The following is a 13,041-nucleotide window of genomic DNA, read 5'->3' as shown; positions in this document are numbered from 1 at the left end:
TCACCATTGTTGAGATTCATACACCGATTCTATATGTCTAACTGATTCAGAACTGTAAGTTCAGTTTTGTGAAAATCATTTATTCTGGAAATTGTCCATAAAACTGCTTAAATCTTTTTAAACTGTGTCATAACTCTGCATTCACATATTAAAAAAATAATACACTCAAAACTAATTTACAGAACTTCATTGCTATGAAATAATGATCATTTTCTGATCTCACTGGATCTTATTTTTCTTTGCCACAACACATGTGGTAGATAGTAAAGAAAACTTAACACTAAACTCAAGAGTCAAGAGCTCAACTAAAGCAAACACTGATCACAATAATGGTGATTTGTTTCAACATTAATTGCAGGTTCAAAAGTGATATTGATTCAATGCAATTAACATTTACTTTTGAGTGTACTGCCCCAGTGACAACCATTGTACCCCTAAAGGTACATATCTGCCACATTTTTTCTGACAGTGTACGGTGAATAGACAGTTATATCATATTAGATACATTTACAGCTCAACTGGAAATGACACACAATACAAACATTTTATTCAAAATTATATTCACACATGGGAACATTTTATGGCTCAGATGTTGCTCTTTCATAGATAGTGAATATCAACCCAGGCTCAGTTTCATGTAAGTATCAACTTAATCTCAGATGTACAATCAGAAGAACACAAGTTTAACTTTTGTGGTATTTATTGTTCAAATAAATATAAATGATGAATTAACAAGAGATTGGTTTCGTTGACAAGATGGAAAGACAACAGATACATTTTGTCATACAAAACTTGTCTTGAAGCAGGTTTATATGGTAAGGAAATCCGAAAATAACAAACAAAACCATTCTATAAAGTAAAAATAAAAACAACCAACCTCTTGAGATGAACCCAAAATAAAATACAGAAACTCTAACCTAACTACTCGAACGTAGACAAAAAGGGCATACTCCTAGCAGAACTTTTGGCAGGAGAACTTTTGATAGGACAAGCTATGCGATGTTGGTCTGGCAACTCGCTGTGAGAGAGAGAGAGAGAGAGAGAGAGAGAGAGAGAGAGAGAGAGAGAGAGAGATCTCACAAAACACAGTATCATAACACTAAGGAGAAATAGGAAACAAATTAAATAATTGTTAAAATACAGTGGGGATGGAGCGGTACAATTAATTAAGATTGTTTAGACCATTGGTACTTTTTCCTGCCGAGCTTAGCCCCAACCCTGGTAAAACACACATGAACAAGCTAGAGATGTAACTGTTTGAAAATGTCACATCACAGTTATATAACATGTTCTGGAACTTTCCGTGACGGGTGGAGCTGTCACCGGACCTGTCACTCCTGCCTCGCGACCTGCCGCTGTTTTACGTGCCTGCCTCGCGACCTGCCACTGTAATATTGTGCAGTTTTGCGACCCGTTTTTCCCGCAATGGTATGAACCGCGCCTCCCATCAGCTACGTAGCGTCGCGTCTGCCACGTTAAGCTGCTTGACACTCAGACAGATGCGGTTGAGAGCAAACAAAACAGGGCAACCATGCTTTTATTTACTTGTTTGTTTACTTTATTCCGCCAGTTTTACTCGTAATGGAGCGCGCGTCTCGTCAGCTACGTAGCGTCGCGTCTGCCTCAACTTAGCGTCACGCCTGCCACAAGATCTCTCGCTGTTAAGCTGCTTGACACTCAGACAGATGCAGAGTTTTTGTACAATTTTCTTTAAGCACAGTATTAGTTTGGTGAGTTGATAGGATTTATATAGTCTTTAAAAATCCTGAAGTGTTTTTAATTCAAGAACACTGAAACAACATTAGCTATTATGTTTATTATTGTTATTATATATTTTGTCAACTTGACAAAAAATATGTAGCAAAATATGAAATGTAGGTAGGTAAGGAGACATGCACATTATGGCTTTAAAACATAATTGAAAGACTGTATGCATTAAATAGGTATCTATAATAGTCCTGGAAACATTACTTTTTTATTACTCATCAAACATGGAAGAGAAGTGTCATGACAGAACCACGGGAGACCCAAGTGCGGGGGGGGAAAACAGAGTCTTTATTTGTCACAAATGAAGGCAAGGGAAAATATAAATACAGGTTGCGAGCTTCTCCCTCCAGAGAAGCAGAGAGACCGAACAGAGAGTCGAGGATGAGCTGCCGGTGCTGAGATGGGCGGAAGCGCCTGGTGGCCTCACTCGACTCGGAGTCCACGTAGCCTGAGAGGTGAGAAGCGGCGCCTGGAGATGTAGTCGGTTAGATCTCTCGAGAAGACCGCTGACTGTGATGACCACTGACCGGAGCGCTGACGCAAACTGCTGGGGAAGACAGATCAGACGGAGAAGCGAAAAGAACAAGGAAGGTGAATATAAATACCAAGAAGCAAGACTTGACTTTGACTAAGGTGGAGTCTCTCCAGTGAGAAAACACAAAACGAGGAAACTTCTTCAGGAGAGCCGCAGCAACCCCTGGGGCAGTCTGGGCAGACAAAATCTACAACGAACAGACACTGGACAACAAACACAGAGGGAATTATAAAGAGAACGTAACGAGGAGATCATAATCAGGTGTGGAGTAATTAAGGGAACGATGAAGTCTAACGAGTGAAGAGCCAACAGGTGTGTGAGCATGGAGTGGAAAAACACCAGTGAAAGAGAAGTCATACGAATACACGAGGGTGGAGCAAATGACGCAGACACAAGCACTAGGCCGGCCGAAGCTCGGTGACAGCCATGTGCTCGACAAAAAACAAAACAATCCCTGTGCCAGGTGATGACCCGACCAAACCGTAACAAGAAGGGGACGCAGAGAAGGAAGTCCTGTCAGTAAAGTTTTGTGTGGTACTGCAACAAGAGCCATCCATTATTCATTAAAACCAGTCTGGATCAGAATCTGAAGATGTTCTGTAAAGGAAAATGGAGTACAATAATTTACAGTTCATAAAATACATAGAACAAAGCATTCCATATTAACACACTTACTCCAAAAGACCCCTTGTTTGCAATGCCATTTCTCCTTGAAACCTGTGGAAGCCCTCTGTCTTTTTTAGGATTAAGAGGGTTAACTTTGAAAAAACCAAGAGGAGAAAAATAGTAAGGACATTTAAAATCCCTTTAATTTGATTGTCCTATGTGCCTTACCCATGCATTTTTAAGTAAACTAATTTAACAAAAACATTTACCTCAGGAGTTAGAACTTCCAGAACGTAGGATGTATTATTTAGTTCTGACATGTCGAGTTCTGTGACTTTTTTTATTCTTTCAATAATCCCCTCTGTCTGTTGGCGAAAGACATTGCATTCACTGTTATTTTATTGGTTATATCTGAAGTGTAACTTATTTCCAAGTGCTAACAAATATGTGCTAACATACATTGTTTTTAACAGAAATAACGTATTTGTTCATTACAAAATCGTTTTACCTGTCGTTCATTAAAAAAAGAAATTCTTTCATCAAGTTGCGTCTTCAGCTTGGGGGAATATGTTGGATGCTTATGCAAAAACATCCTGTTTGATCGTATCGTGCCACTTTTCAAGCCATTGTGTAGGTCCTAATATGTGGAAACAAGGTTCTTTTAAAATAAGTGTTATCAAAACTTTTTAGGAAAAACGTTCAGTAGCCTATTTATTTGAAACAAGAGTATCAAAATATATTACAATATTTTTCTAATAGTTAACTTCCAAAAAACTATTATAAAACTTATTACAAAAGGTAGGATAGATTTATGTAGTAATTTGTGTGATATGTTTTTATCTTGTTTACCAGAATTTCTTGATCCTCCATGATGTTCACCACCATTTCCTCGTTCAACACTGACAGTGTTCTGTAAAAAGAAATAGAAGAGTTACAAAAGCATTAAATGCATTTGTAATGTAGTAAATGTAGTTTGTCTGTAAAATCAAATTGCTTACTTCTCAAAAGGATAAGACTTTTCAATGTCACATCCACATCTGAATACCATGTCTTCTGTGACCATTGCTGGATTTATGCCAGCACAATCATAGTGCAGCCAACCACTGCAAAGGTCACACTGAATCCATTTCAGTTTTTTGACACCCGGATACATGGTTCTGCAGAGGAAATAAGATTAAAATGTAAAAGCATTTAAAGGGATAGTTCAACCAAAAATATAAATTCAGTCATCATTTACTCACCCTCAGGTTGTTCCAAACCTGTACAAATGTCTTTGTTCTGATGAATTTGCAAGACTGTCAGTAACCAAACAGATCTCATCCTATTTTGAGACCCATAGTATTTATTTTCCCTACTATGGCTGTAAATGGAGGATGAGATCTGTTTGGTTACTGACATTCTTCCAAATACCTTCCTTTGTGTTCAGCAGAACAAATACATTTGTACAGGTTTGGCTGAGTAAACGATGACAGAATTAAAGTTTTGCTTTCATGCATTTTGTTTTTGAACTTTAATCGGTTAATCCCTTAAATTGGTTATGGTAAAATAGAGCATGGTCACTTACTTTGTCAAGATTTGTTGAAACACACAAACACTTAACTCCTGGGCCAAACATCTGTTTTCAGCCTCACAAGTTCCCAACTTTGGTGGGAAGTCCTAACAACAGAAAATGACATAAGAATGTAGTAAGTACAGCATAATTTTAAAATAGCAATGATCCAATTCATATCTTAATTCACTTTAATTCACTTATACTGTATACAAGACAGAACATACATCCACACAGAGAAAACCAGCATTATTATATTTAGAACTTTGACACTCTGCTTTACCTTGGCTTGCATATCTTTAACCAAACAGGAGGCATGGTAAACTTGAAGGTGAATCAGCTGTTCTCTGTGGAGCTGCTCAGAAGACATGTTGAGACCTTTTGCTTCCATCTCAGCCATCTACGAAAATGTAAAAAAATATAAAGGGCATTGTGTAATTTACTGTATTTACTTGTAAACAGTAAATGTACTTATGATTAGATTGCCAAAGTATGTAGTTAAACTGGAATAATCTTCAGTATAGAGTTTTACAACTTTTGCTGTCTTTAGTTTCTCAAAGAATTTCTGGGAACCCCTTAAACCATTCTGGAGGCCCCTTGGGGGTCCACGGACCCTAGTTTCAAAATCCCTGGCCTAGAACATGCATAGACTCATTTACAAATTAATAAATCAGTGCCACTACATCATTATTATTGCAAAAGTGTACACATATGAATAATACATGAAGAGTTAATTTGCAAAAACACTGTTCTTCAAATCTTTGTTTTTAATATGTTATCATGTTTTTATTGTACTTAACTGTATATGTTGGCTGTACTTGTATTATTATTGTTTTAATAAAACAACTGAACTGCAGTTTCAATTATATAAATTAGAATACACAATAAAAAATATTATCATACATTATTTTTGAAAATGTGTCAATTTGTAAAAAGAAATTAAAGCATCATAATTACCAAATAATAATAATAAATAAAATAATATAACAGAGATGACACAGCAACAATTTGAATTTGCCTGTTTTTATTTTTACACTTAAACATGCACAGATGAGAGCATGACATTCGTTACATGAAGATTTGAATCGTGTATCCTAATGTCTATAACAAGTAGTGAGTATAATATAGGCTACCATAACAATAATTTGCTAAATAAATAAAATAGAATAAAACAAATCAATGCGTGAGGACATCTTTTGGGGGTCATTGTGCGTCCTAATTCGTTAATATCAGTCTAAGTGCCTATATGCCTATCAGGGGGCAGATGTGACAGTGCAGAGATCGTGGGCAGGCCCCGAGCCGCGCAACGGTGGTGGAACGGGTGACGAGACGCGCGCTCCATTACGAGTAAAACTGGCGGAATAAAGTAAACAAACAAGTAAATAAAAGCATGGTTGCCTGTTTTGTTTGCTCTCGTCCGCATCTGTCTGAGTGTCAGGCAGTTAACAGCGAGAGATCTTGTGGCAGGCGTGACGCTAATTGAGGCAGACGCGACGCTAGTAGCTAACGGGACGCGCGCTCCATTACGAGTAAAACTGGCGGAATAAAGTAAACAAACAAGTAAATAAAAGCATGGTTGCCTGTTTTGTTTGCTCTCTCCGCATCTGTCTGAGTGTCAGACAGCTTAACAGCGAGAGATCTTGTGGCAGGCGTGACCTAAATTGAGGCAGAGCGACGCTAAGTAGCTGACGGACGCGCGCTCCATTACGAGTAAAACTGGGGAATAAAGTAAACAAACAAGTAAATAAAAGCATGGTTGCGCTGTTTTGTTTGCTCTCGTCCGCATCTGTCTGAGTGTCAGCAGCTTAACAGCGAGAGATCTTGTGGCAGGCGTGACGCTAAGTTGAGGCAGACGCACGCTACGTAGCTGAGGACGCGCGCTCCATTACGAGTAAAACTGGCGGAATAAAGTAAACAAACAAGTAAATAAAAGCATGGTTGCCCTGTTTTGTTTGCTCTCAACCGCATCTGTCTGAGTGTCAAGCAGCTTAACGATCGTGGCAGACGCGACGCTACGTAGCTGATGGGAGGCGCGGTTCATACCATTGCGGGAAAAACGGGTCGCAAAACTGCACAATATTACAGTGGCAGGTCGCGAGGCAGGCACGTAAAACAGCGGCAGGTCGCGAGGCAGGCACGTAAAACAGCGGCAGGTCGCGAGGAAGGCACGTAAAACAGCGGCAGGTCGCGAGGCAGGCACGTAAAACAGCGGCAGGTCGCGAGGCAGGAGTGACAGGTCTGGTGACAGCTCCACCCGTCACGGAAAGATTTTACTCCTACTGAAAAAGTACTGATGTCAACCAAATTTAATATTACGTTTATCTTTAAATGTACTTTTGTTTGATTTACATAAAATAAATAACATTACTATAAATTATGGCACTTTGGGGGCATGAAGTTTCCTAGTTCAGATTAAACAACCTTGAGTTAGTAAATCAGATTTTCATAATATAAAGACAACACAATAAGCATCATCTGTCTGTTTACTTTAGGACCCAGGAGAAAGCGGCATGACATCTGCGGCTGCGCTCATAACAGCGCTCAAAGCAGAAGAAACAAGCTGAACGGAGTTTCAAACTCATCGTCATTTATTGAAAAATGAATAGAAATGATGGGTCTGTATAAAGAAATATTAAGTAAACGTGTGTCAGTTTATCTAAATTTCCACAAATGTGCACATTTTTGGATTAAAGTAAGTTAAGCACTGTCATCACAGACTCACAGGAACAGACGTGAATAAATAGGTATGTCTCGCGTTATTTTGTTCCGAATGTCAATACTCCTCACTTACTCTCCTGACATAAATGAACAAACCTCATGTTTCATGTTGCATCTACGTTATACTCTTGATAACTTTGTTTGAATATGACGCGGTAATACTAACCGTTGGACGTTATTATCATGGTAAACCATTAAACCGGTAATCGTTACATCCCTAGAACTAGCTTATCAAAGTTTTCAGAATTACTGTACACTGTAAAAAATAAATTTATTTTTACAGAGAAAAAACAGTAGAATTTAACAGTAACATCTCATTTTAATCAGAACTGTGAAATTCCATAAAAATGCATACATTGACACCTAATGTACATTTCGCCTGTTCTTTAACTGATTAAATGTGTTACTGGAGAACCACTCCATTTCCTTTAAATTAAAGTCATTGTTGTGTATTGTTAACCTGACATGTCCTTTAAAAAAATTTCATGTTTATTTTTTTGTCAGAGTTGGATAAAGTGTATTTTTACTGAAAAATCCATTAGAATTTCACAGCCATTTCACATTTTTATCATAACTGTAAAAAATATTTAAAAAACACACATTGATACCAAATATAGTCTATATTTTCCCAGTTGAATTTAGCAGCGGCTACATGTACTAGTTGCCTTATATATTCTATTTACACCATGTAGAATTCACAGTTCTTTGTGATAAATGTAAATATTAATTAGATGCTATCTATACACTGTAAAAAATAAATGTATTTTTACAGGGAAAATGCAGTGTAACGTAACAGTATTTTTTAAAAAAAATTATTAAAATAGTAAAATTCCATAAAACGCCATACATTTACACCAAATTGACATTTTTCCATGTTACTGAAAAAAACGATGTTTTCTTTTAAACAAAAGTAATTATCATGAAATCTGAAAATGCACTTCTGTCCTCTAGTGGTGATCTTTCTCTGATGAAGTGAGTTTGACGGCTTGAGCAGAACATGTTGTTTTTATACATCCAATCAATCACAGTAGAAAACTTGAGCCACACCCACGATTCTTCCTCATTCAATATTAAGTTTCATTGTGAAATATGTCATAAAACTGAAGACAATCACCACTTCTGCTTCACAGGGACTTTCACAAATCAACATGCTGCAGAACATGAATGACTTGATGTTTCATTGTTATAAACGTCACCATTAATGTGATCAGTGTTTACTTTAGTTGGGCTCTTCGCCCTTGATCTATTATGCTGTGATCTCTCTTTGGGCTGGAAAATGAAGGACATTCAAAAGAAAAAGTGATCAGATTGATTTGTCTGGTTAATGATGACGTGAATCGTCATGAAGTTGAGTGTTGGTTTTATGTGATACATATTTTTGTAGGGTTTTTGTTATATATCTGTGAATGAGCTTTGGCTGAAAGCTCAGAATTCTTGCAATAACTATCATATGAACAGATTCTGAAAACATAATGTACATTAAAATACAGGAACTGGTTTTTCACACATAGACATGAATAATCAATGTATGAATCTCAACAGTGGTGATATTAAATGAAAAGCTTCATGTTGCAATGCATGCTGGGAATCATGGATGAGTTGTGTACTATTATGGTACCCAGAATGCATTGCGTTTATCTGAATAGTTTGTTATCGCCATTGTTGAGATGATCATGCTGAATCTTGACGTCTGCGTATCTCATAGTTTATCATTTTTAATGTGCATGATGTGTTTTAAAGTCCTTCATAATATCACTTAACACTGTAATGTCTGGGAGCATCACACAAGCACTTTAAACCAGTGAATACATGAATGGAGACAGGCCTGTAAATGATGACTCTTACCATCAGAAAGAACATGATAACACTTTCTCTGAGCTTTTTTTCAGCAATAAAAGCTAAAGATAACCATAGGGTAAAAGCAAACACTGATCAGCATAATGGTGACTAAACAACAACCGTCAACATCTGAACTTGTGTTCATCGTCAATAAGATCTTTTGTAAACGCACAAGAGAAATAAAGTGAAGGTGGTGTTGTAATAAGTGAAGGTGGTGATGGTGTTTCTAGAGTTTAATGAGGATTTCTTACAGAAATCTGGTTGCCAGAACACTTGTGTTAGAACTACAGAATTTCTCTGTTAATTTCACAGTCAGTTTGTTCAGATCACGTCACTTCAGTTCACAGTGTACAGACCTTATTTCTGTTGATGGTCAAGTGCACTGCCGTGCACTTCACTATTTCTTTACAGTGACATTTCTGTAGAATTAAACTGTAAATAACCTTCACATATACTGTGAAAAACTGTAAAGGACTTTCCCACAATTCCCGGTTTAACTCTGCACAACATGTCATATTTCATTCATCACTTAGTTTCTTTATATATTTGTTTTAGCAGCTGTGTACATGTTAGAGTTTTTAACATTATAAGTTGTTTAGTTAATGTTTATACGATCATTTTCACGTAACGTGTGTTACCCTGATGGTGTTTTGTGTTTGTGTATAAGACACAGAGCACCATCTCCATGTTTGGAGAGCTAAAGTTCTATGGTTTGTCCACTTTCGGTGGAGTTTAAGTCTTCATGTGGTTGTGCAATCTATCACCTCATAGTCTTTGCTTGCTTAGTACACAATTAAACAAACTAGAATAATATTAGCAGTTGTGTAAACAACTCAGTTAAAAAAGTACTTGTTTAAAAGTAGTAAAACACACATAAAGTTTTGTCAGTGTACTTTTAAAGTTTGAATACTGTTGCTTTTTCATTTTACCAATTTATAAATTCAACCATTTTAATTGAAGTCATTTTTTAAATTTAACAGACAAATCATTTCATACTACAGTGAAAACATGTTATTTTATTGTATGGTAGACACATGTTTTCTTATGTTCACAGTTTAAACACGTGACCTCAGTTCAGGGTGTAGCGTTATTTCTGTTAATGGTAAACCTTTGGCACCCTGTGCTGCCATGCATTTCACCATTATTTTACCTCTAATTTTTTTACAGTGTAGATGCGTTCAACTTAATGCGGGGCTGCGCAGAATCTTGTTGAATCATTGTTGCGGCACTTTAATGTCTTAAAAGTAAGAAATTACATGAAGGTGAGTAAATGATGACAGAATTTTAATTGTGTGGTGAACTATAGCTTTGTCTTCCTATATAAGCAAAATCTGAAACCACTAAAGTCAAGACACTAATCACAGCTGTTACTGTATTTGTAAAAATGAAAGAAACCACTGAAAAAATCTACTTCTCAGCAGTGCCTTTCAGTATCTCTGCTCCAGACACCTTTAGTAAATGGTATCAACAATAGGATTTTGTTAAAAAAGTGTCTCTGCCAGTTGTACAAAAGACTTTTTGTCACCACATACAATACAATCCACTTCTCAGCATTTTAGTCTTCTAGATATGACTCATCAGGCATCACAAACACCCTACATTTTAATGTAACAACCAAGCCGAGGTCTAATGTGTTTAGTTCAGTAGCATAAGTGGATTCAATAATTGCCATCACTGAAATCACCTGCTGTCAAAAGAATGGAATAGTGAGTGCAGTTGAAAGGAAAATGGCCGCAGAGGCCCAATTATTATCTTGCTGTTCATTTACAGACCCAGTGGCAGACTTCTGTCTCCACTGAACTCGTTTCCTACTCTGGCGGTGTCACTTGTGCCTCTATTTTTTGGTTTGCCCTGAAAAGAGACTTGTGTGATTTGCATATTGATGAAAACGAGACAGGTTGTGTCCGTAAAAAGAAAATGCACATTTGACCCTTCAGGCAATAAAATTTTTTTTGTGCACCTCTTCCAACTACATGTTGTGTTATATGCCATTGGTTGACCAAAGAAAAACTATTTGGGCATGTAGGCACAGGTTTCAATGTTTAGCAGGGATTAAATTGTCACCCCATCAGGTTTCTTAATATTCAGTTTTATTTAAAATGAAGTTCAGAGCACTAACATGTTTTAGTAATAGTGCAGTGTACAGCAGACCTTTATTTCACAAATACATATTCCGGCTACCTTAAAGGTACAGTGCGGGATGTTTTGTATGATCTATTAACAGAAATGCAATATAACATACATCTGTGTCTTTAGATGTGTATAAAAACCTTACGTAATGAAAAGTTATGTTTTTATTACCTTAGAATAAACCAGTTGTATCTACATAGGGACCGGGCCTATCTACATGAAATTTGTTATGTTGCGCAGCCATGTTTTGTACAGTAAGCTCTAACGGACAAACAGCTCTACAGAGCGCGTTTCTTATATGTTGGTCTTCGTGTGTGTTTTTAGACGCAGCTTGCGTCATCACTGAGTTGAAGACGCACAAAGTAGTAAGTCATAGTACGGAGAGAAGGAGGAGTAGTCGTCGTCATCTAGCTGAAGCAATTGATTGTTCTGTCTTAGAAGTTTTGATAAAATGGAGGACCATGCGTATTGTGCACAAGAGCCGACAGAGCGTGAATCTCCGTCGTCAAAGAAGCGCAAACGCGATTGCTGCCAGATGAATTAGAGACAAACGGCGGCATAAATCCAGGATAAACATCGGTGTATCTATTACCAGATGGAAGGCACGGTTGAAAGACAAATGTTTTCAAGGCGATGCCGAAGTTGCCTGTTTTCTGCTAGACTGGTAAGATAATTAAACATTTTCAATGTTTCCACTTTTTCAATGTTTACAAAACACCTGTTTTGTTGAAACGGTAACGTTAGCATTTTATACAAATGGCCATATAACCTCCGAATAATAATGTTTTTCCGTCCCTGCGGTACGTACTCCGGTTGTTCCTGACTTTACAAAGGGGGAGACAAACGTCTACTAACTTACACCTAACTGCCTATGTCGCTGTCAGATCAAATGCTTTGAACAGCATTGCTATTTACGATTAGCTAACTTTAGTTACTTCACTACTCTCAGCGTGTACTAGATAGCACGCAAGAAATATATCTAATTATAGAATTGTATGAATTGAAAAACAGTAACTTTCGCAATAGAATACATGTTAAATGATTAATTACGTTAATATATTGCCTTACCTGCTTGTATCACTGCTATCCGCTGTCTCAGTATACAACATCTTTTTTTTACTGTTGCGGTCACCGTTGTAATTCGAAAGGGAGGGGTGAGCAAGTGACTCAGAGATTTGTTGCAAAACTATAATACAACGCTAGTGGCCGCTGATTTTCAAGAACTGCTCCTTTAGTGTAAATAAAACTGATAATGCTACTGCTATTGCTTTGACTATACCATTTGTGAATAGTTCATTACAAGAGAAGTTGTTTTGTATCATGATTCTGGTGGTGGCGGTTCAGTGAGAGTCCTCTCCATGGAACCTGCTCTACTGCATAGGCATGTTCCTCACAGTTCAAATGGCGAAAAAAATAGAATCTTAAAGCGGTAAGTTTTTCTTGGAGCAATATCCCATTGTTCTTTATGTAACAGGGCGAATCATGTGATTCCTGTGTGGTCAGCTGATTTCATTTATTTGATTTAGTCCGTGGGAATATATGAGTGAACTTCGGCCACTTGGATGTGCGTCATTGTTGGCACCGCCTTTTTCTTGGTGACGTCATCAGTGACGTCATCGTCTAAGGTAGGGAAGCTCTGTTTGTAGCTGATGGATTTATGTATTATGGATGGGGGTTAATTATATTTACTGCTAACAGGAGCTGTTGTGTTCCCGTTTGGCTGGGTCCTGGCTGCCTATTTCCATGGGTAATTGGCTTATTTAAAAATAATATCTTTTTATTAGGAAATTGTTTAGTGCCTTATGGTTCGTTATTGTTTTTAGTTAGGCTCATGTATTATGTTGCTGGCTGAGTGTCTGCCAGGAATGGCGTGAGCTGTGGTGTTTGGTATGTAAGG

General features: G+C 37.4%; 1 protein-coding gene across 1 annotated transcript in view; it reads right to left on the bottom strand.

The window, feature by feature from the left end:
* Positions 1-1,856: 1,856 nt before the first annotated feature.
* Positions 1,857-13,041, bottom strand: part of LOC130550289 (uncharacterized) — a 66,688-nt gene continuing 55,503 nt past the window's right edge. The window contains exons 2-9 of the mRNA XM_057327714.1: positions 4,741-4,857; positions 4,473-4,564; positions 3,907-4,065; positions 3,758-3,818; positions 3,417-3,545; positions 3,178-3,273; positions 2,978-3,060; positions 1,857-2,899 (exon numbers count right to left, since the gene is read on the bottom strand). Coding sequence (XP_057183697.1) covers positions 2,866-2,899; positions 2,978-3,060; positions 3,178-3,273; positions 3,417-3,545; positions 3,758-3,818; positions 3,907-4,065; positions 4,473-4,564; positions 4,741-4,857 — 771 coding nt within the window. The 3' untranslated portion in view covers positions 1,857-2,865. The remainder of the gene's footprint in view (positions 2,900-2,977; positions 3,061-3,177; positions 3,274-3,416; positions 3,546-3,757; positions 3,819-3,906; positions 4,066-4,472; positions 4,565-4,740; positions 4,858-13,041) is intronic.

Source organism: Triplophysa rosa, unplaced genomic scaffold, assembly GCF_024868665.1.
Source record: "Triplophysa rosa unplaced genomic scaffold, Trosa_1v2 scaffold280_ERROPOS268589, whole genome shotgun sequence".
Taxonomy (NCBI): domain Eukaryota; kingdom Metazoa; phylum Chordata; class Actinopteri; order Cypriniformes; family Nemacheilidae; genus Triplophysa; species Triplophysa rosa.
This window is presented reverse-complemented; position numbering and strand designations above follow the sequence as displayed.